The sequence below is a fragment of the Phoxinus phoxinus genome (genome assembly GCF_949152265.1).
Source record: "Phoxinus phoxinus genome assembly, chromosome: 6".
NCBI lineage: Eukaryota > Metazoa > Chordata > Actinopteri > Cypriniformes > Leuciscidae > Phoxinus > Phoxinus phoxinus.
In genome coordinates this window covers 35,219,913-35,241,245 of record NC_136881.1, presented here as the reverse complement: position 1 = coordinate 35,241,245, position 21,333 = coordinate 35,219,913, and the positions used below count along the sequence as shown (strand labels likewise).

The 21,333-nt window shown below is 36.6% G+C and overlaps 1 protein-coding gene and 1 long non-coding RNA gene across 2 annotated transcripts; both read left to right on the top strand.

The window, feature by feature from the left end:
- Window positions 1-4,601: 4,601 nt before the first annotated feature.
- LOC307000483 lies at window positions 4,602-11,210 on the top strand. Its single transcript, XR_013798043.1, has 3 exons — window positions 4,602-4,845; window positions 8,015-8,153; window positions 9,957-11,210. It is a non-coding gene; the product is annotated as an uncharacterized lncRNA (long non-coding RNA).
- Window positions 11,211-17,342: 6,132 nt separating this feature from the next.
- Window positions 17,343-19,520, top strand: cxcl18b (chemokine (C-X-C motif) ligand 18b). The gene is made up of 4 exons (XM_079615692.1): window positions 17,343-17,646; window positions 17,782-17,905; window positions 18,299-18,397; window positions 18,977-19,520. The coding sequence occupies exons 1-4, from the start codon at window positions 17,580-17,582 to the stop codon at window positions 19,038-19,040; spliced, it is 354 nt and encodes a 117-aa protein (XP_079471818.1). The 5' UTR covers window positions 17,343-17,579; the 3' UTR covers window positions 19,041-19,520.
- Window positions 19,521-21,333: the final 1,813 nt, after the last annotated feature.

Genomic DNA, 21,333 nt, shown 5'->3' with positions numbered 1-21,333 from the left:
TTAATAAAGTAGTTCACTAATTTAACAAATAGAACCTTATTGTAAAGTCTTAGGCCTTACCTGTTACAAAACATTTATATTTTAAATTAATTATTTTCTTTTGAACATTGTATTTAAGAATTCTGAAAAAAAGAGGTTTCCACAAAAATATGAATCAGAACAACTGTTTTCAACATTAATGCTCAAAAATGTTCCTTGAGCAGAAAATCAGAATGTTAAAGGGGTGGTATAATGCCCATTTTTTGCAATATGTAAAATAAATCTCTGATGTCCCCAGAGTGTGTATGTGAAGGTTTAGCTCAAAATACCCCACATATATTTTTTTACAGCATGTTAAAATTGTCCCTTTTTGAGGGTCAGTAAAAATGCGTCGTTTAGTGTGTCCCTTTAAATGCAAATTAGCTGCTGCTCAGAGGGCGGAGCTTCATGAGCTCATGTGTGTTAACAGCTATGATTACCTCACAGACACAGACTAAAATGACAGAAACTGTTCTGCCTTTTATGTTTAAACTGGAGTCACACAATGATGGAGAGACTCAAGAAGAAGTGACAACATGTAGAATGCAACAGGACGTTTCTGAATGGTTAGTTGATGAATTTATGTTGCTGATGTGGAGTTAACTATCTTCAATTAGCATATTCTGTCATGATAATCTATATCGCTCGTGTGGAAACTGTAGATGCCTACAGAGTGACATGCTGTTGCATTTGTGTAACACACTGTTTTGCACGTGAAAAGACAGATGGCGACAGCTTGAGCTGACTCACAAATGTGCTCACAACACATCTTCCAGTTCTCAACATGGACTGCGTGTTCCCGGGGGCGGGGTTTATGTAAATTTTATGGTTAATGATGTCACTAACTTGTCTTGTAGTCCCTACCAGTAGTCCTTAAAAATCGATTTCTTTAAAAGCAAATATCTCCCTTTGCTTTGAATTTTGAGCGTTGTAACTTTGCAGATGTTGTTTATGCTCAACCAGCAACATTACACACTAACTAAAGTTCGAAAAGTCAAATCATAATCAACCACCCCTTTAAATTGATTTCTCATGTGACACTGAAGACTGAAAATTAAGCTTTGCATCACAGGATTAAATTATTTGAATATATTTTAAAATGTAGAAAACAGTTATTTGAAACTGCAAAAATATAATTAACTTTACAGTTTTTACTGTATTTTTGATCATATAAATGCAGCCTTGGTGACCATAAGAAAAAAACGTCAAAAAAATCGCACCAACAAACCTTACTGCTTTCAGTTCTTTGTACAAAACAGGTTGATATTTGATATAGCAAATTAGTATTTCTTACCATATTATTTTAATGTAGGCAATTGTCTTAATTATACACTATTGTATTGCAAATGTGCTAGTCTCGCACATTTACAGAAAAAAAGTTCAGCTCAGCATGGATTTTACACTAGTGTTTTATAACTACCTAAAGTTTTATTTTGAAGTACAGTATCATTGTTCTTAAGTTAGGCTGAACTTTTCACTCTTGCTCATTAGGCTAAATAAACCTGCTCAAGTAAATCCAGCTGTAGACGTGAAGTATCCATTGCAGAAGCAGCCATGTTGTCCGTCTGTGATTATTAATGTTGTTTAGGTAAACAGAGAGCAAGTTCATGTCATCTGCGCATCAAACGCCTGTGGAGGAAACACATAAACACGCAATTACAGCAGCGGCTGTTTCATGTCTAATGGTGTCTCAGAAACCAAATCTCTTTCTGCGCAGTTGGAGTCTGGACCGTGGTGACTGGAATAAAATCAGAAGTATTCCTTCCTTTGGTTACAGATGAATCTGTCGAAGCAAAAGCGTTTGGTATCTCTGTTCCTACAAAGCTGCAGACGGAGATCAAAGCCTGTGGATTGACGTGTTCGTATGTTGCTGGCTGCTTCATGTAATATTTATATTCTATATATGTATTCTCTGCTCTACTGATTTGTCCATTTGAATGTTCCAGGTTTAGACAATTCCACATGGCGAAGATAAAAGGCTTTCCCTCCAACTCCTCCATTTTCTTCTCCTCCCTCTAGGTTGTTTTCTAGCCTTCTTTAAATCAGCAATCATGTTTTACATGCATACAATTTAAATGCGAATTTTGGGTCAAATATGGACAAACCCACCCGTGGGGTTCAATTTTTAAATTACATTTTTAACCCAACGTTTGGGTTTGTCCATATTTTACCCAAAATTGGGTTGAAACAACCCAGCATTTTTTAGAGTGTATGTTTATATGTCATAATTAGAATTGTATACTATCATATTTCATAGAAAGATTACTTCCGGTCCTCAAATCTGATGAGAAGCTTTCTGAGAGTGCTGATATATCACTGTTTGTATCATTCTGCTTGGCCGTTTACATGGTTAAAGTCACCGTGAAATCAATTACAGCATCAACCATTCTTGCTATCTTTTTATGGAATATTGCAGTATTTATTATAAATGATCATTTTTAATTCATGTGCCCTCGAAATCTTTAATCAAAACAGCTCCCCTTCTTGCGACGACATCTCTTCTCGGATGATGCGTTTACTGGTGCGAGGGCGGGATCAACCTGTCACTCACATGACATCACACCAATAGCAAACAACAACCACCCACTTTCCAATGGACAAAATCAATTCCCGTATCACATTTTTTCCTGCTTGAAAAGCCATTTCATTTGGATATACATCACTATAGGGAAGAAAACACTCACAACTTCTGTTTCATGCGGACTTTAAGCCAGTAAGTTGCAGCAAGTGACGGTCTATTGGCCTAAATCATTAATTCAAGTAATTGACCTATGGCTAAGCCACGCCCCCTCCACTCACTCGGACAAACAGTCAACATTCGGTGACCGGCGCTATGGCAGCTGTCACAGTAGGAGACATTTCACAGGAGGCAATTGATGATTTTTGGAGACAGAAAGATTATATATCATCTCGAAGTCACCAAAAGGGCCTTAACTATGCATTGGCGGGTTATATTAATAATTTTATTGTTGAGAAGGTCAATGAAAAGCTTCAGCTCCAGGCAAAAATTTACAGGTCACAGTGTAAACGTGATAAACCGCAAAAAATGTTGTGCTTCAATGTAATTAATGGTTCATGATCAAAATAAATATGTACAGGATAGGTCTAAGTTGCATACGTTTCCAGGACAAGCCTTTTTAGCATCTTTACCGAGAGTAGCCTACCTCTCCGTTAGTTTGGTGCTACAGTATTTACATGAATCATTCAGCACAACATTGCTAACATTTGTTATCTCGGTTATTTACAGATACGTTAATGAAGCTAAGTGACATGATGTACAACGCAGCTAGAAGCTAACATTACCGTTTTCTAATGTTAGGCTAACGTTAGCCTAACGTTAGGTTAGAGATGTTAAAGATAACGTTCAAGTATACGTTTTTGACTTTCCTTAGAACAGATGTAGACATCCTTGTTTAATTTATCCACGTTTAGTTGGTGTTGTGGTCTACTGCATAACTTAAAGGACAAGTTCGGTATTTTACACTTAAAGTACCTAAAGAAATAAACCTAAAATTCTCGGGACAGGAGCATGTGTCCAAATTTTTATCTTAACCGTTCTATTTCATCAGATACGATCTGTAAACAGGGCTACCGAACTTGTCCTTTAATCCAGAGCAGACACTTATCTCGGTTGAGATGTGGCTTGGGAAAGGGTAAAAAATACACACCGTCGCCCAGCCTCTCGGGATACCTAGTGTCGGAGTTGCATGTACCCCATGCACACCGTTTGACCATTTTAAACTTAAAATGACAAGAAAAAACATATAAAAACCAATGAAAACTGACTAACTGCAATGCATTTCAATGGACGTGGAAGCAGAGAATGTCCGAGTGTATTGGGTTAGCTATGCGCACTGTGATTGGCTCATCACGTTTGGGGGCGTGGCTTAGCCATAGGTCAATTAGTTCAAAAACAGGAACTGATTCGCTCTCAAACGCTGGTTCGTTCAGAGTGCAACATCATTCCAACCGATTTAATCAAAAACCTGCATTCATTAAAGAATGAAACAAGCGTTTCATTAACTCAAACAATTCTTTCAAAAACTGATTTAGGAACGGCGGTGTGAGTTCAGAGAAATGCAACTGTTGTATCTGAATTAAATCAGTATTGTAACTAAAAAGTTGGTTACTCATTAACTTCTTTTGGAAGGTATGATATTGGTTCCATCCCAGCGACCCTATACAAAACAAGCGGTTTGGAAAATTGGTTATGTTATATCACATTATGTTATTGTTAAATCAAGATGTTTAATTTCAACCGTAAACACTTAGCCTTGAATTCTCTGGATTTAATAGTTGAATAGCGGCCTGAGAGTGAAGTTTTAGTGATTCAGCAGTAGCGGTTTAAGTCCAATGATGAAGAAAAAGGTATAAATAACAACAGTCTTTATTAAACATAAGCCAACCACTTTAAACAGTGTGCCGTGCACAAACACCAAACACGATGACAGTGACTTAATACACATGGTGATTTAACTAAATTATAAACAGCTGAGATGAACAAATGAATATATGGAAACTGATTAGTGGCGGGAGATGGAGAACTAAGGAAAACAAGAAAACAGGTGACTGAACAGACTGATAGAAAACAAAACCAAATCTGAGCATATTATAACTGTGACAAGTAAGCATGAGTTAACTTTTCCTTGCAAGTGTGTGTTGAACAAGCCTCTCCATGAAACATTTTTACACTTCCGTAGAGCTGAATTATATGAGCACTACGGTCAGCTGTAAATCCCCAGAAGTATACAGTCCGGATATGTCTGCGCATCTGCTGACTGCATCTTCATATAATCTACCGTTGTGGAGAAGTATCAGAGACTTGAGGTCAGTGCATTTCCACAGAATTCCAGAAATTCTAATTCTTCGCATGTCTCGTGATCCTTTACCAGAAGACACAGTCAGAGGTCTCAATATGGTCTAGCATGTCGAGTGACGTCATGTCTTAAGTGTCAATACCGAGTGTCATGCATTAATCATCGGGCTGCTTCCTTTCCTGTCGCGGAATATTTCTCCATGTGATGCATAGTACTTTGAGAGCTTTCTTCATGAATGGTCTAATCAAGAACTTGTTTCCTTTCCCGGCCTCATTTCTGACTCAGAGATAAGGGCAGCATTCCCTGTTCTTATGTTTGTGACTGAGCACTATTGAGTTTAACTCCTGTACATAGATGTGCCATTTGACTCACAGTATTTAATTATCCAGTTATATAACTTGCAGTTCAACAGAATGCATTTAAAAAAGCTTGCAAATAAACTACAATACTTAGTAAAAAATATTTAAATAATAAATAAATATAACAGAAAAAATAAATATGAATGTAAGTATATTAAATGAACACTATCTGGTTAAAAGTGTTAATTTAGTACAATTATGTAAAAATAACAAAATAAATTCCACCCAAATGCATTCTAGCATTAAACAATGAAATAGTATAGATGTGTTTTCAAGAGTTACACTGTTTTTAAAAACAAAAATAATTCATTCAATAATTGTTTTTAATCAAATGACTAATCCCAGATTTAAAATGTAAAACTATAAGTAAAATGTAGTTGAATTTGTTATATTATAAGTCAATATAATATCAATAAAAATACACTGGATAACTAATTATCATGAGTTTTGAGTAGGCTGTATTAATTTCATTCACATTTTCCTGAAGACCACGAGCAGTGACAATAGATTCAGAAAGCCTTTAGCGACACCAGTGGACGTTCGCGCGCGCACATAATTTACAGGATTTTGAACGTGATTCAATGCCCCGTTATAATCACCGTATTATGAAGTTATTTTTCGTTCTTTGCTTAAAAGTAAAAAGAAGTTTGAAATACCTTTCCATCTTCTGTTAACAACCCCCCCGCTGACGTTCAGATGAATATGTAAATATGTGCTGCGTGCACGCTAAAACAAAACAAAACAAAAACAAACAAACAAACAAAAAAAAAACAGGCTAGGCTACAACAAAAATGACTGCGGTGAGAATTAACGCAAAGAAAGCATCCGATCATAGCGATGTGGATATGTTTGCACCAGCTCTGCGATTCAACTGCATCATGTCGACAGATGAGGTAAAAGCACAGTTTTGATAGTTTGATTAAAGTAGATTTGAGACTAGGTTATGTTAGCCTGGCTAACGCCAGACCCAATTCTCGTTGAGACTTGGGTCTGGGAACCACATGCGCTTTTTCTCGTATTTGAGGCGTGGTTTACGAATGCCCGGCGCCGTTTATTGGGTGCTAAGAATGTCTATCAAATGCGCCTGTACGTAGCTCATAACCAATCGTTTCCATTATACCAGATGACGTATGTAGAGACGCCAAAAGCTGACGCCAAAAACTGCTCTTTTTTCTAAATAAACTTGCGTTCTAAACTACTTAGAACAATATCTAAGGCTGCATCAAAAGGTAGCTTCGCGTCTGCTGCCATGTTGAATCCATAAACAAACTGCTTAGTTGTGTCGCATAGATGTCGTCATCGTCTTGCTGCTCCCTCCCCGTTCTGTGATTGGTTCCCTAAACGAGGCGAAAATCAGGTCCATGGTTTCCAGACTGCCTTTCAGCGAGAATAAAATCGCGCTGCGCAAAGGCAGTCTGGGGAAACCCAGGCTAAGGTTATGTGGTGAAACTCGAAAAATTGGAATCCTGCAAAAGTTAATTTATTTCAGTAGCCTAATTCAACTTAAAAGGTGAATCTAATATATTATATAGACTCATTACACGCAAAGTGAGTTATTCAAGCCTTTATTTGTTATAATTTTGATGATTATGGCTTAGCCTACAGATATTTTTACAGACAATATTCTAATTTTGAATTTGGGGTTTTCATAAGCTGTAAACCATAATCATCAAAATTATAACAAATAAAGGCTTGAAATATCTAACTTTGCATGTAATGATTATATATAATATATTAGTTTCACTTTTTAAGATGAATTACTGAAATAAATACTTTTGCACGATATTAAAATGTTTCGAGTTTCACCTATTGGCTATATGGCTATAGTTTGAATCAATCCATTTTCTTTTCACGACACATAGGCTACAGTAATAGGCCTATACAATCTTTCGGCGTGAACATTGTAGGCTAAAAGTATTTGTTTCATGTGTCATGGACATAGACTATAAAACAAGGTCACGGAAGAGAGAGTCAGAGTATTCCCGGGAGCGCGCATACCGTCACACCCTTATGATTTTCCCAGCAAAACATCTCTAGTCCTTCACATAAAAAAACAGTCTACACAGTATTTTCATAGTTTTCGTTATTTTCCACATATTGTCAATACAAGGCGATTATTATGGAAATATAGGCATAGCCACTTTCATTTTGATCGTGTCTCTCATATTGTAGGCTAGGCTACTTGTCACAACACATGAAAGGATCAAATGCTCATAAAATGTTTTCTCTGAGTCTTAGGTGTGAGAAGTCTTTTAATTCACACAGTAACCTGAACTACATGTAATAACATGTATTGTTAAAACCCTGAAGGAATATAGCAGCGACTCGAATAGATAACAGTCATACGGCTATGTCTTTTAAACATCCGAACCATGGATCTATTGTTTGCTCTGTGGGAATATGTCTAGATGATGAAATAAAGATGGCACAAATTCAGGAGTGAGTTTCGCAATCATCTTCAGTGAATCATGAAGAAAAATAAAGAAATATTAAATTGTTCTTGTTAAAACTAAAGTAGGCTAACTAGGAGTCCAGAGAGGTTCAGTCAAATGTCAATGAAGAAAAAGACTCAAAACAAACCTAAAGATTAAAGACTCAACAAATACTGCACAACACTTCTTGTACTGATACATGTATGAAGTGTATGAAGTGGAGTGAAATGCAAATCAGAGAAGCGAATGTCATACAAAAACGAATTATATAAGTGAAATACAATGTAAAATACGGATTAGAGGGTTGTATAACATGCAGGTAACAATTGATGTTAAAAATACACACGCACACACACTAAAGCCTTGGGTTTCCTTTGCTTATTTTTAGTACATTTGCTCTTGATGCCAGAGGATTTAAAGTCACCATACGTGTAAAATCCTCAGCAGAACACAAGACACACTTACCTGCTCGTGAAGCTGCTCTGGCCAGAGATCTGGACTTACACTCAAGATATACATTTATACAGGTGAGCCTTTACAGGGAATTATTCTCCTAGACAACCTAATAACATCTAGTAATATATATATATTTTAATTTTTTTATTATTGTTGTAGTGTAAGATTATACATGTTAAGATGTATTTTAATACACATTAGAATGCATTAGAATGATTTCTGATGGATCATGTGACACTGAAGACTGGAGTAATGATGCTGAAAAATCAGCTTTGCATCACAGAAATAAATTATATTTTAAAGTATATTCAAATATTTTATTATTTTCAATTGTAAAAGTATTTCACAATGTTACTGTTTTTTATTCTGTATTCTTGATCAAATAAATGCGGGCTTAATGAACGTAAGAGACTTTCAAAAACAATAAAAATAGTATTGTTTCCAAACTTTTGACCGGTACTGTATATAGTATACGATTATACATTTTAAGATATTTTATTTCACTGTAAAAAAAAAGTTGCTGCTTTAATTTTTTTTAAGTACAATTAACTTGAATGTCTAAGTCATTGCAACTTAATTACCTAAGATCGACTTAAAAATGAGTTGAATCTTGTAACTTATAATTTTTTTTATTGCTTAACTTATTTTGATGAGTTAAAGCAATGTAAAAAACATATGTTGTCATAACTTATTGATTATACAAATAGTAACTATTTTATAAATATAAAAAATATTTACATGTATATAAAAAGATATGTAAGCAAAACTATAATATATGCATCGTGTTAAAATATGTATATTACATATCTAAACACACACATTATACAATTAACAGATGATCAACTTAAACAGTCTTATAGAGAATATGAAATTCTATCATTCACAACAGTTAAGAGATAAAATCCTTATTATTTAAAATTCAAAGGCATTTTAACTTTAAATAGCAGGGAAAAAAATAGTGGATATCCAAAATGTCCATAAAAATCATGCTGTCTTCTTGCGTAAAGACTTTAATTTAGTGAGCATGTGCTGATTAAATGTTATAATCACTCGGGCTGGTTTGGGATTAAATCAGTCAGCTACAGTCGCTCCTGGTTTCTCCTAATCTTAGCAGTTGATTAAAGAGAAACAATAGCCGGGTTTCCACCGCAGGAACTTCCCCCAGGAACTATAGGGACTTTGGGGTGGTACTCTGTGTGTTTCCAGTTCCGGGTAAATATCCCCCCCTCAGAAAGTCCCTGCTCGTGAGGTAGTGCTCTTTCAAAGATCGGGAATTTTCAGGGGTGGGACTTGGGCGCTGAACATGCGGATTGGTTGAGTTCATGCCGCATTTTGATACCATTTTTAAAAGTCTGTTACGGAGCGTGCAGTAACAGTTGTTCGCTATTCGAATCAACAATGGAGTTTAGAAACGAATACGACAGATGGACTGACGACGAGGCTTTTTTAAGCTTAAATTCAGAGAATGAAATTCAGCGGGAACTGTAAAGTAGCGCGCAGGCACTATACGTCACCAGACTAATCTGCATAATCTTCACGATGCGGTGGAAACGCAGCAACAGGTATGGGGGAAAAAAAGTTCCTGGGACAAATTGTTCTGGGTAATTTCGATGGAAACGCGGCTAATGTGGCAAAATCAAACTTGCAGAAAAACACAATGATAACAGGCCTTGAAATCCTAACAACCTGGAAACATTTCAAATAAATCTCCTGATGATACGGATCTTCGATTCACAGCTGATCAAGCTCAGGAAACGAAATCCTAATGTTAGAGGAATGTTATTAACACGTTCTTCTCATGGTTTAATTTTTATAGTAATGAAATGATAATAAACCAGGCTTGAATCCAGTGTTTGTTTGCCACGCTCTCTCAGTTCCAGCATGAAGCCCAGGAGGCGGCTGACCTCGGTGGATCTCCTCCCAACGATCGCAGAGCTCCAGGAGAGCGAGCTTCAGCAGAGTCTGGATGAGTGCATGGACTCCATCCGAGAGCTGTCCCAACCGACCTACCCTCTCAGCGGGCCCCTCCAGGGCTCCCGTCTGCCACCGCTACGCATGGCCAAAGTCCCCAGCATGTCACTGGCACACAAGCCCTGGGACCTGACAACGAATCACTAACCTTGACAGACTCGAAGGGCCCGGACAGTTCAAATCAGGAGCCTCTGGACTGGCTGTTCGCACAAGCGCGACACGGCGGGGCGACACTCGCTCACACCAGACCGGAAGACGGGTGCATGATATGATGAGTAGTCACATGCAGCCGAATGCTGCATTAATCATAACGGTTGCAATGAATTATTTTCATTTTAATAGGGATGTGCCCGAAGCTTAAATCCGGTTTTGGGAAGGCAACGGAAAATGAATAATGCATTCTACGGAGGCCCTAAAGGGACATGGTTCGGCTTGCTGCGGTAGTCGGTTACATTACATCAGATTTCAGTTAGCACATGAAGATATAAAGAGAGATGACTGACAGGACGATGGCAGAGTTGCACAACAGATCCTGAGCATTCTTGACAACTATTTTAACTTGTGAAATGAGTGGTCAGTACCGCTGCTCTTTACATAGAGTACACGAGATTGCGAATTAGAAAGTGAAAGTAAAAGGCAAAAGTGATGTCATAGCCCGCATATTGATATGCAGATACCCTCAAATTATATACAATATAATTACCCAACTATATAATTGCGAGAGAACGCAAAAGCATTGAAATATTGTATTTTCCATCACCATGTCTCTTTAGGGTCTCATATAATGTGCCATATCTTTTCCAAACATATCTATTTGGCTTCAGGGAAATCCCTATATGTTTATATAAAATCTTGTGATTTTTGAGCAGAAATAGGGGCTAGTTGTCACAAGGGATGCATCCCAACAACTATAAAATAGGTTTCATTAATATCAGGTTGTGTACATTGAATAACATTCTGTTAGCCAAATGGTTGAACAGTTTTTGTTACCTTCTCCACTTTTGTTGTTTCACGAATCATATTCAGTGGCTATTTTACATTTAAATATCGCAATACTGTATATATACACTACCGTTCAAAGTTTATTAGTAAGATTTGAAGAAATGTATATTTTTATTGCATAACATTTTGATGCATTAAAGTCTATATTTTTAATATCTCTGATATCAAAGAATCCTGTTTTTTATATATTCACAAAAATATTAAGCAGCACAACTGTTTTCAGCAGTGATAATAATCAGAAATGTTTCTTGAGCATCAAATCATCATATCAGAATGATTTCTGAAGGATCATGTGACACTGAAGACTGGAGTAATGATGCTGGAAATTCAGCTTTGCATCACAGGAATAAATGACATTTTAAAAGTTATGCAATTTTATTTTACTGTTTAAATTTTGCCATTTAATAGCAGGTTTCCATTGGGACAACATGACCAGCTCTTGAAGCATTATGCTATCACAAATGTAAATGTGCAGTTACATTTTATTTATATTGCGCTTTTCTCCCAACACGCTAATGGACTATAGAATAAATGTAGACTAACTGTAGACTATATTAATGAATGTAAAATAATAATAAAAATAATGTGATCATTTTGCATTAAATGACTATGCACAACACATAGCAACAGAAGAAAGCAATTACAGTCAGCATGTTCTACTAAACACCAGTTAGGTTTCGATTTCCCCTAAGCCACGGCAGTTCTCAGACACACTAGCCATGATTTATTTAACCAAAAAAGAATGTGGTGTTGCTGCCAGGCAGATTTAAAAAACTTGCACAATCATTCTGGACTGAATCACTGCAACACACACTGTGAAAAGCAGAGAGCTCTGTGTGTGGATGAAGTTACCGATAATGTAAACATCAGAGCAGTTAGTCAGCCAAGCTATTTCGCAATCTTCAAACATGTTTCCTATTTTTTTTTTTTTTTTTGTCTCTCTTTTGCTTTTCTGTATTCTCTGCTTCGCTGGTAAGGGGATTTCTGGGCCACACAATGATAGCCAGTCTGCATACTGGGCGAATGAGTTGATCATGACTTCCAGAGAATGGCGTTCTTCCCAGTTCCTGATTTTTTATTTTTTTTTGCAATGGCATCCTCCTTCTTTAGTTCTGGGAATCTTGATCTTATTAACGTATGAACAATTTGAAGTTTCAGAGTGACTCTGCAAAAGTTGACCGATGTCTGCAACAAATCTCTCTATGCAATAAAAAAAAAAAAGTGAGCTATATAATTTTCCCACCTAATAAACAAGTCATTGTTTAACAGACTCTTATAAAACCATCTAACAGAACGCTTCATGAGTTTGAACTCAAAACCTTTCTCGTACCAACTCAGATCCTTTCACCACGGTCACACTCCCACATCCAATGGGAAACAGTTTGAACGCTGCCATGGGAAATTCTTTCATGAACAAGTAGAGGTATATTATTGCGATGATGCATGATGGGATGAGGGATAAATCAGGTTTAGCTTGGTTCAGTTTAGATTCATTCCACTAACGTTCAAAAGTTTGGGGTCTTTTTTGTTGAAAGAATGACCTATATTCAGCAAGAAAGCATTAAATCGATAAAAATATATAAACCACTAAATGCATAGGATATACATAAATAACAATTGAGTTACAGTAATTTAAGACAGCATGTGCTTTCTCTCTCTGCATTCCAGTCTCTTGCCTCATCCATTCAAAATAGGTCAAAACAACTTACTCATCACGCTTTCTCAAAGCATGGTGTAAATCTTGCATTAGCTTTCACCGGTGGACATTCTTTGCTGCCGTGTACAAAATTAATCACGGGTCTTGTCATTTTAATTAAAAAAATTACGGTGATAATTAAAAATAATGTGCATATTTTATTAAGGAAATTGTGGTTCAGTGTTGTATAGACAATATTGAGAACATTTTACTAATTAAACCAAGAGATAGGCTACATTTTACTATTTTAAAAAAAAGGAAGAAACTTAAAGGAGAACTTAATTCTTAAGAACTTAATAATTTTAAATTCAAGCCTCAAAACTGCTTAAAGGAGAACTCCAGCGCAAAATGAACCTTTGGTCTAATTACACATTGTTACCTAGTCAACCGTTATCTGAGATTTGTTTTCATGATTATCGAATGTAAATAGTTTTATCTCTAAAAACAGTTTAGCCTATAACGCTAGTATATTGGGCATAGAGTAATGACAAATAAAAATCGCTTGTTAATACCACTAACAAGGCTCAAAATAGCCCCACACTAACACGGTAGCATAATGAGGGTCCCTACCTTCAAACCGAAGCATTGAGAACTTTGACAGTGTCCAGACAGTTTAATAAGAAGATATTTTATACATACAGTCAACTTCACGTATACAAGCAGAAGCCATCTTTGAAAAACAGACTCGATCAGTCGATCAACGAAACACCGATCTAAATGCGCTGAACTGTGTAGAATCTCATATGGTCCAGCGCATTTAGATCGGCGTTTCGTTGATCGACTGATCGAGTTTTTAGAGATAAAACTATTTACATTCGATAATCATGAAAACAAATCTCGGTAACACTTTACAATAAGGTTCATTTATTAAACATTATTTAATGTATTAACTAACATGAACAATACATTTGTTACAGTATTTATGAATCTTTGTTAATGTTAGTTAATATGAATAAAGCTGTTCATTGTTTGTCCATGTTAGTTCACAGTGCATTAACTCATGTTAACAAGATTTTAATAAAGTATTAGTAAATGTCGAAATTAACATTAACAAAGATGAATAAATGCTGTATAAGTGCAGTTCATTATTAGTTAACGTTAACTAATGTAGTTAACTAATGTTAACTAATGAACCTTATTGTAAAGTGTTACCCAAATCTCAGATAACGGTTGACTAGGTAAAAATGTGTAATTAGACCAAAGGTTCATTTTGTGCTGGATTTCTCCTTTAAGCAGTTTTGAGGCTTGAATTGAAGAGAAAAAAAAATTAAGGAAAGAATTTTGATTATGATTTCACTTTTCTAACTTTAGTTAGTGTGTAATGCTGCTGTTTGAGCATACACAACATCTGCAGAGTTACAATGCTCAAAGTTCAAAGCAAAGGGAGCAACATAAGCTACATAAATTCATCAACTAACCATTCAGAAATGTCCTGTTGCTTCTACATGTTGTCACTTCTTGAGTCTCTCCATCATTGTGTGACTCCGGTTTGAACATAAAAGGCCAAAAGTTTTTGAAAATTTCAGTGCATGTGTGTGTGAGGTAAAAGGACAGGAGCTCTTGATGCTCCACCCCCTGTGCCAGGAGCAGCAGCTCATTTGCATTTAAAGGGACAGACACAAAACGGTACGTTTTTGCTAACCCTCAAAAAGTAACAATTTTAACATGCTATATAAAAATATCTGTGGGGTATTTTGAGCTAAAACTTCACATACACACTCTCGGGGTATCAAAATCTTATTTTACATCTTGTGAAAAGGGCATTATACCACCCCTTTAAAATAATTAGTTAAATTATGCAGTTTTATTTAGAGACACAATTGTTAGTTCCCAGCATGCTTTATAAATGGAGAGTGATCATTGAAATGAAGAAATGTTATTTTATGTGTATTTGAGTGAAAGGGAAACATCTGTTAATGTTTAATGATGATGAGTTATGTTTGACATTTGAAAGAGTTTGTTATTTTGAAGTAACATTGTGCAGAAGAGTAGAGCTCATGGTTATGTTGTGGATAACTGCCAGTACTCATATTATGAAGCATGTTGCTTTGTTTAATGAGTGATAGCTTTGCTAATGCCAGTGCAGTAACAAGTTGTGCTGTGCTAGCATAGTCTTTTAATCATGCAACATGAATCAGTCGCATACAAACAGGTCATTTCAGTCCACTCAACATCACACACATTTGAGAGTCAACTTCAAGAGGCTGGGCTTATTTTTTTTTTTTTTAAACAAGTTCTATTTTTTTGTAAATGTAAAGGCCCTTTCACACAAAAATTGAAATGAATAAGCCTCAGGCTGAAGGAAATGCACATCCACGCCTGTACAGTGGGGGGCGGCGCTCAAACAAACCCTTCAGCTGTGCGGTCATTCTGGATCACAGAAGAATAAGATGCAGGAGAACAAAGTTCAACACTCGACGCACTTTAAATTAAAACACAAATGTGTGTCACATGTAGATTCTGTTTAGCTTTAGTTCTTCTGTGTTTAGGTTTGACAGATGCTGCGTCCCAATTCGCATACTATCCGCCCTAAATAGTATTCGAAAGTAGAATACTAGTGCGTCCCAAATCGTAGTATGTTGAAATGAGTGTTCCCGGACACCCGGATGGTCTACTATTTCCGGTCAGAATCCGAAGTGCAGATCGATGCGCACTCTAACGGCTAATATTGCCCATATCCCATCGCGCGTTGGACGAGGATTCGATTAGAACTACAAACACGAGTGAAAAGTGTTGAAAAAAACTACAGACATGGAGCGAGTCCGGCAGTTATGTAGAGAGGTTTAGATAAAGGGGTTTGAGTGATTCATTATCAGTATCTAACCTGACGAAAATGTATTTATTCAATGTTGTCCACATTATATTGCATCTGCAGCAGCATTGTGAACTTTTGTAAAGACACGTTTAGCCATTAACTTTTAAATGCATCATTATATTCAAATTGCAAACACACGAGGAGAGTCTCCGCATGAAAGACCCGCGACTGGCAGATGAACGTGCTACTACATTTCTCTCCGAAATGGTAGGAAATTAAATTAGATTGAATGGAGGATTTGAACTGTGACAAGATGATTGACAGGGCAGTTTACTGACAGGATGCACGCGACAGATCTGTCCGTTAAAGATGAGGAAGTAGTATGTCCCAAAGCTTGCCTACTCTTTTGCTACACACTCAAAAAAGAGTACATACTTTTAGGGCGTAGTACAACAGGCGAATTGGGATGCAGCCCTAGTTTTCTCACCACTTCTTTGTTATTATGGTTCCTTAGTCCTTATTATTAGTCCCCATCTGTTCGTTGTTCTGTTGATTGCCATTCCGATGTATTTAAGACCTCAGTTTCTTCAGTCCTTGGTCTTGCGTTGATGTTGCTAGTGTTATGCTAGTGTGTTATGGTTAATTAAAACTCCTTTTGCTTTAATTCCTTTCATCTAGTGGATCATATACATAGCAAATGTGACAATGTGATGTTTATCTAAAGTCATCTTTACTTAGTAGTGAAATTGGATTGTCAAAGGTATGAGACTAAAGTGAGACTAAATATATAAAGTATATTTGTATTATTTAACATATTTAATTATTGCAGGTTTGTGTAATATTCTGAGTTTGTTTCACTGGTAAATGAACTCGTAGTAGGGCGAATCATCGCGATAGCAATGCAGGTTTGAGAGGTGGCGCCCCCGCAAAATCTCGCGAGAATCACGACTTGCTTTACGGCACGACGTCACATACATCAACAACATATGAAGCAGCCTCTATGGAAGACGCTAACACGCATTTCAGACGTGAATCATGGCAGAGTCGACAAAGAAAACGAAGAGGAAATCAGGCCGTGAGTGCAGAGACGGCTCTGCGTGAGTGGTATTTACGACAGTAACGTTAAATACAAGTACTCCACAGTGACTCTAGGGGTCGCTGTTTGACAAAAACGGAAACTGCATAGTGTGCCTTTAATTGAAAAAGTAACTCAGATATTTTGTTGTAAATTTAAAAGCAATGAGTTAATTACTTTACTAGTTACTTGAAAAAAGTAATCTGATTGCGCAACTAATGTTACTTGTAACGCGTTACCTCCAACATTGATTAAAACTAAATCCATAAAATGATCCCATGATGGAAAGCCCGAAAAGGTTCAATATATGAAGCATCTGACAGAACCCTTTAAGGTTATATATAGAGTGAGATAAGGTTCTGGACTAAATGTATTGCCATATGGTATGTGCAGTTTTAATGTAATGACCCCAAAATCTCCCCAAAATACCAAAGGCATATTGCTTCTGTCATGATTATGAGGTATGTGCAACAACATGTCAGACAGACAGTAGTGTTTGCATGCTCTGACACTGATATGCGTCAATATGTTGCTGAATGTTGAATCATTGCTTTTTTTTTTAACTTTCATTGGCGTGACCAAATGCATTCAGGTTGAAGAAATATTACTTTTCTGATTAAATATAAAATATATTCTGTAAATATATAATAAATAATGTTGTCTAATCTTACTTTGCAAATCAAAAAGTCGTAATTTTATTTCTATCCTCCCCCTCCCCTCCCCCTCTTCTTTCTATCACTTGCACTTACTCTCTCACTCCTGGCTCCAACAGGCACAGCTTTTGGAAATTCCAGGGTATAGGAAATAGCATGACTGCTGGGAAATGATGTGGGAGTGGGATTCCCTCTCAATAGTCTATAAAACCCAGAGTAGAGGCTTCACTCCTCACACTTTCACTACAGCTCCGACAGCACTCGCTACTTTCTTTGAAAGCTCATTAAACCATTGGAGCTGATCTCTGCACTTCTTATCTATTTTTTTCCACTAGCAAACAAGCTATGGCATTTTTACCCAAAGTCCTTCCTCTGCTGCTGCTCGCAGTAGTTTGTATTCAGCTGAGTGGAGGTAAGACAACAACGGTTTAATGTGCTTGTTATATATTTTGGACGTTTTGCGTTTTTTTTACATAAGCCAGAGTGATTTTTGTGCAGAATAAGAATCATGCATTTAAGTTAATCTTTCATTGTTATTCCCTAACAGTTCTAGCTGACGTACCGGACAGGTGCTGGTGTTTGGAAAATTTGAAGAAAGGTCTCCGAAAGGACACTATTGAAGAGTTCTCCATTTTCCCCATTAGACCAAACTGCAACAAAGTAGAAATCATGTAAGTGTCAATCTGTTAACCTGCATGTGATAAAACATGATATATGCATGTGATATTAAACATATTATATGCAGTGTAGGTGTATGCAATGTGTTTTTCTTAATGCATGATTAAGATATTAAGTGTGTTTTTAACAGGGTTATACTGAAAGTGCAAAATACACTTGAATTGCCTTAGGCTACTATCTGCATATTGTTGCTTATCAAGTCAATATATTTTTTGTTGTTGATATTTTATTGGCAAAAATTTCTAATCAGATTAAATAAAATGCCATAAATTACCTTGCATTTCACACAGTTGCTAAGTAGACACATAGGGATACACATATTATCTTTGTTGACACGATATCATAGACTGAATCGTATTAATTTGACGTGTTTTCAATGTTTGCAGACTGACACTAAAACATGGGAATAATTCAAGTAAAGGCATCGAGCGCTGCTTGGATCCAAACACATTGCAAGGAAAGAACCTGCAGTCTTGCTGGAAGAGGTACCAGCATTTTTATTATATTATCACTTTGTTTTTAATCGGTAGTAATCAAATAATACCAGACAATATTTGCCACAAATATACTCTGTAACACTTTGCAGTAAGGTCTCATTTGTTACCATTATGTATTAACTAACATGAACTAACAATGAGCAGTGCAATTGTTATTAATCATCATTAATAATACAAATCCAGCTGTTCATTGTTTGTTCAGAGGGCATTAACTAGTGTTAACAAATACAACTTTTGATTTTAATAATGTTTTAGTACATGTTGAAATTAACATTTCATTTCATCTACTTAACATGTAGATGGATTGTTCTTAGTTCAAGTTCACTAAAGTCGTTAACTAATGTTACCTAATGAAACCTGCTTGTAAAGTGTTATCATATATACCCTAAACATGATGGTGTACTTACGAATAACTAGAGATTATACCAAAGTTAAGCATTAAAAAAGTGAATATCCTTAATGCTCTCTAAGACAGTTCTCAGGATAATATAGTTCACATATAGTAGGCCTACATTTCTTATGCATTAGATTAATGTGACTTTTTTTGTTTGTGATTTTTTGCAACAGCAAGAACACCAATAACACCTTCACTTTTAAGATGTCCAATTGCCCAATGACACAAAATTCCTAAAGCCAGAAATGAAAGTACAGAAGAGAAAGGGAGAACAGAACGGGAGATCTGGAAACTCCAGAGAAGTGCAAGTGGAATTCCATCCAGTCACATGACCCGACAATGCCCAATCAGAATCCTAGGATTTAAGAGCTGGCCTCATGCAGTTAATGGGAAATCACAGAAGAGCTGAAAACAGCAGGCCGCCTGCCAGGAACCGCAGACGCAGATGTCGTCGACAAAAGCAGTTTTGTTAAAGAATTCACTTGCTGTTTGACTGAAACACTGAATGTATTATTACTCCAAGCAGTATTTAAACTATATTTAAAAGGTTTTATAATGAGCTTATTTAAATTATTGTATGTTTAATATTAAAATGTGCAGTTGTTACCAAGGAACTATTTCTGTCTGAAAAGTCTGTCTGAAAGTATATTTTTAGGCTACCTAACAACATTTACAGTGAACTTTTGTACTGTTTTGTAATAAATTGCATAAAGCCAATGCCATATTATATAGAAAACATGTTAGTTAGCAGTAATTAATATTAGACGTGAAGAAATATACTGTCCTCCTGAAGGAACTTAGATTTTACATGAGCTCCATCTGCTGGTCATGTCTAAAAATGTACACTCAAAACGCCTCAAAGTTTGAAGAATGACAAAAATTATAATTTGCCAGATGCTTTTATCCAAGTGCCTTGCAAGGTGTGTGCTTCAAACATTTATGGCTTTCAGTCCAGATCTTTAACCATTATGCCACTCCATAAGAAGTCATTCGTTCATTTTCTGCATGCATGTTTTGTTTTGTTTTGTAATGTTAGTTGGGGGGGGGGGGGAAAGCAATGTTAGTTGGGGGGGGGGGGGGGGGGGTGTAAGCAATGTTAGCTGGGGGGGGGGGGGGGGGGTAAGCAATGTTAGTTGAAAGAAATTCGGGAGAAAGGTCGGTCCGGGAGATTTTCGGGAGGGGCTTTGAAATTCGGGAGTCTCCCGGGAGGGTTGGCATGTATGCCACACGCTGTTCTGATTGGCTGTGGGTTTTAATCGATTTTTACGCATCTCGCATACGCGTTGCGTCTAGTGTGGATAGACAAATTATTTGTCGCTGGATCTTATCGCATCGCGTCTGGTTAGGACACTGGTTAGGACACGGTATCAACAAAATTATTTCGTCCTGGTGTGGATGCTGATATAGTAACCACATTTACTGTAATATAGTTACAGTATAAATATTACAGTTATCATTCTTTCTGTGAACAGGCCTATTTGTTATATTTTAAAATAAAAGTCATCCATGTGCAAGCAGAAAATACATGTAAGCAATACAATATTTGTAAAGACATTCTGTGTTACTTCCACCCCGTTATGCGATCATTCACTTCACATAGTCACTGTCAATATTGTCGTAAAGGGCAGCGGACCACATCTTGCACGGAGGACATAAACTTGGACCGAAGGGTGTGTGTGTGTGTGTGTGTGTGTGTGTTCTTCTTTCTCTTCTCTCAGGGGAAATCACATCTTTTCTCTGGGTTTAACTAAGAGGGAGTGGAGAGAAGAATAGATCCTCAATAAATTTCCACACTGTCAGTCTTCCTCTCTCTCTCTATCCTTCCACTCATATCTCCCAAGATATACAGCAAAATCAAGTTTTGGGCCTGAACTCAAAACAGTGATGGGCTCAAGTATAGAGTTGAATACATATAAAGTTCTTCAAACTCAAGCAAGCAAGCAAACAAACAAATATTACGATATTACGATGTCTTTGTCTTTTTCAATTGTATACAGGTGTAGGCCGGCCTATGCATACATAATCTCCAGGTCACATTTAATTTGACATTTGTTCTAACGGTAAAAACTACCATACAAAAAGTGACTATAAAAATTTGTTTTACATTTAAAAAAAAAATGTAATTTAAATCAGCAAAACTCAGATTCACCTTATTATCTCCATTCAATGAAGGCTCAAGGTTTTCTGGTAACTTCCACATATGGAGAGTCCCAAAATAATGAAAATTAATACTGTAAACAAAAATCTCTTGAAGCCTTGCAGTAGTGGTCCTCCAGTGTTTTCTCAAGAAGAAAGAAAAAAACATTCTTCTTACTGACTCAATTCAATTCTTCAAAAGGGCAATCTGCAATTCCAGCGAAGGACTGTTATTGGCGATATGACACAAAATCCCTTTCAAAAAGTAATAGCACTCCCAAACACGCCACCGGGGACAGTTTCCCTTTCTTTTTTACCAAGACTGACCAGATTACTGAAATTCAATGATGGTAAATAAAAATTTGTGGTTACTTGGCAGACGCTTTTATCTGAA

What these genes read in the sequence shown, in the direction of transcription:
- cxcl18b (XM_079615692.1), top strand. Translation starts at nt 17,580, where the DNA reads ATGGCATTTTTACCCAAAGTCCTTCCTCTGCTGCTGCTCGCAGTAGTT. An exon ending in TTGTATTCAGCTGAGTGGAG is followed by an intron (nt 17,647 to 17,781) that starts GTAAGACAACAA and finishes ATTCCCTAACAG; the next exon opens with TTCTAGCTGACGTACCGGAC. An exon ending in TGCAACAAAGTAGAAATCAT is followed by an intron (nt 17,906 to 18,298) that starts GTAAGTGTCAAT and finishes CAATGTTTGCAG; the next exon opens with ACTGACACTAAAACATGGGA.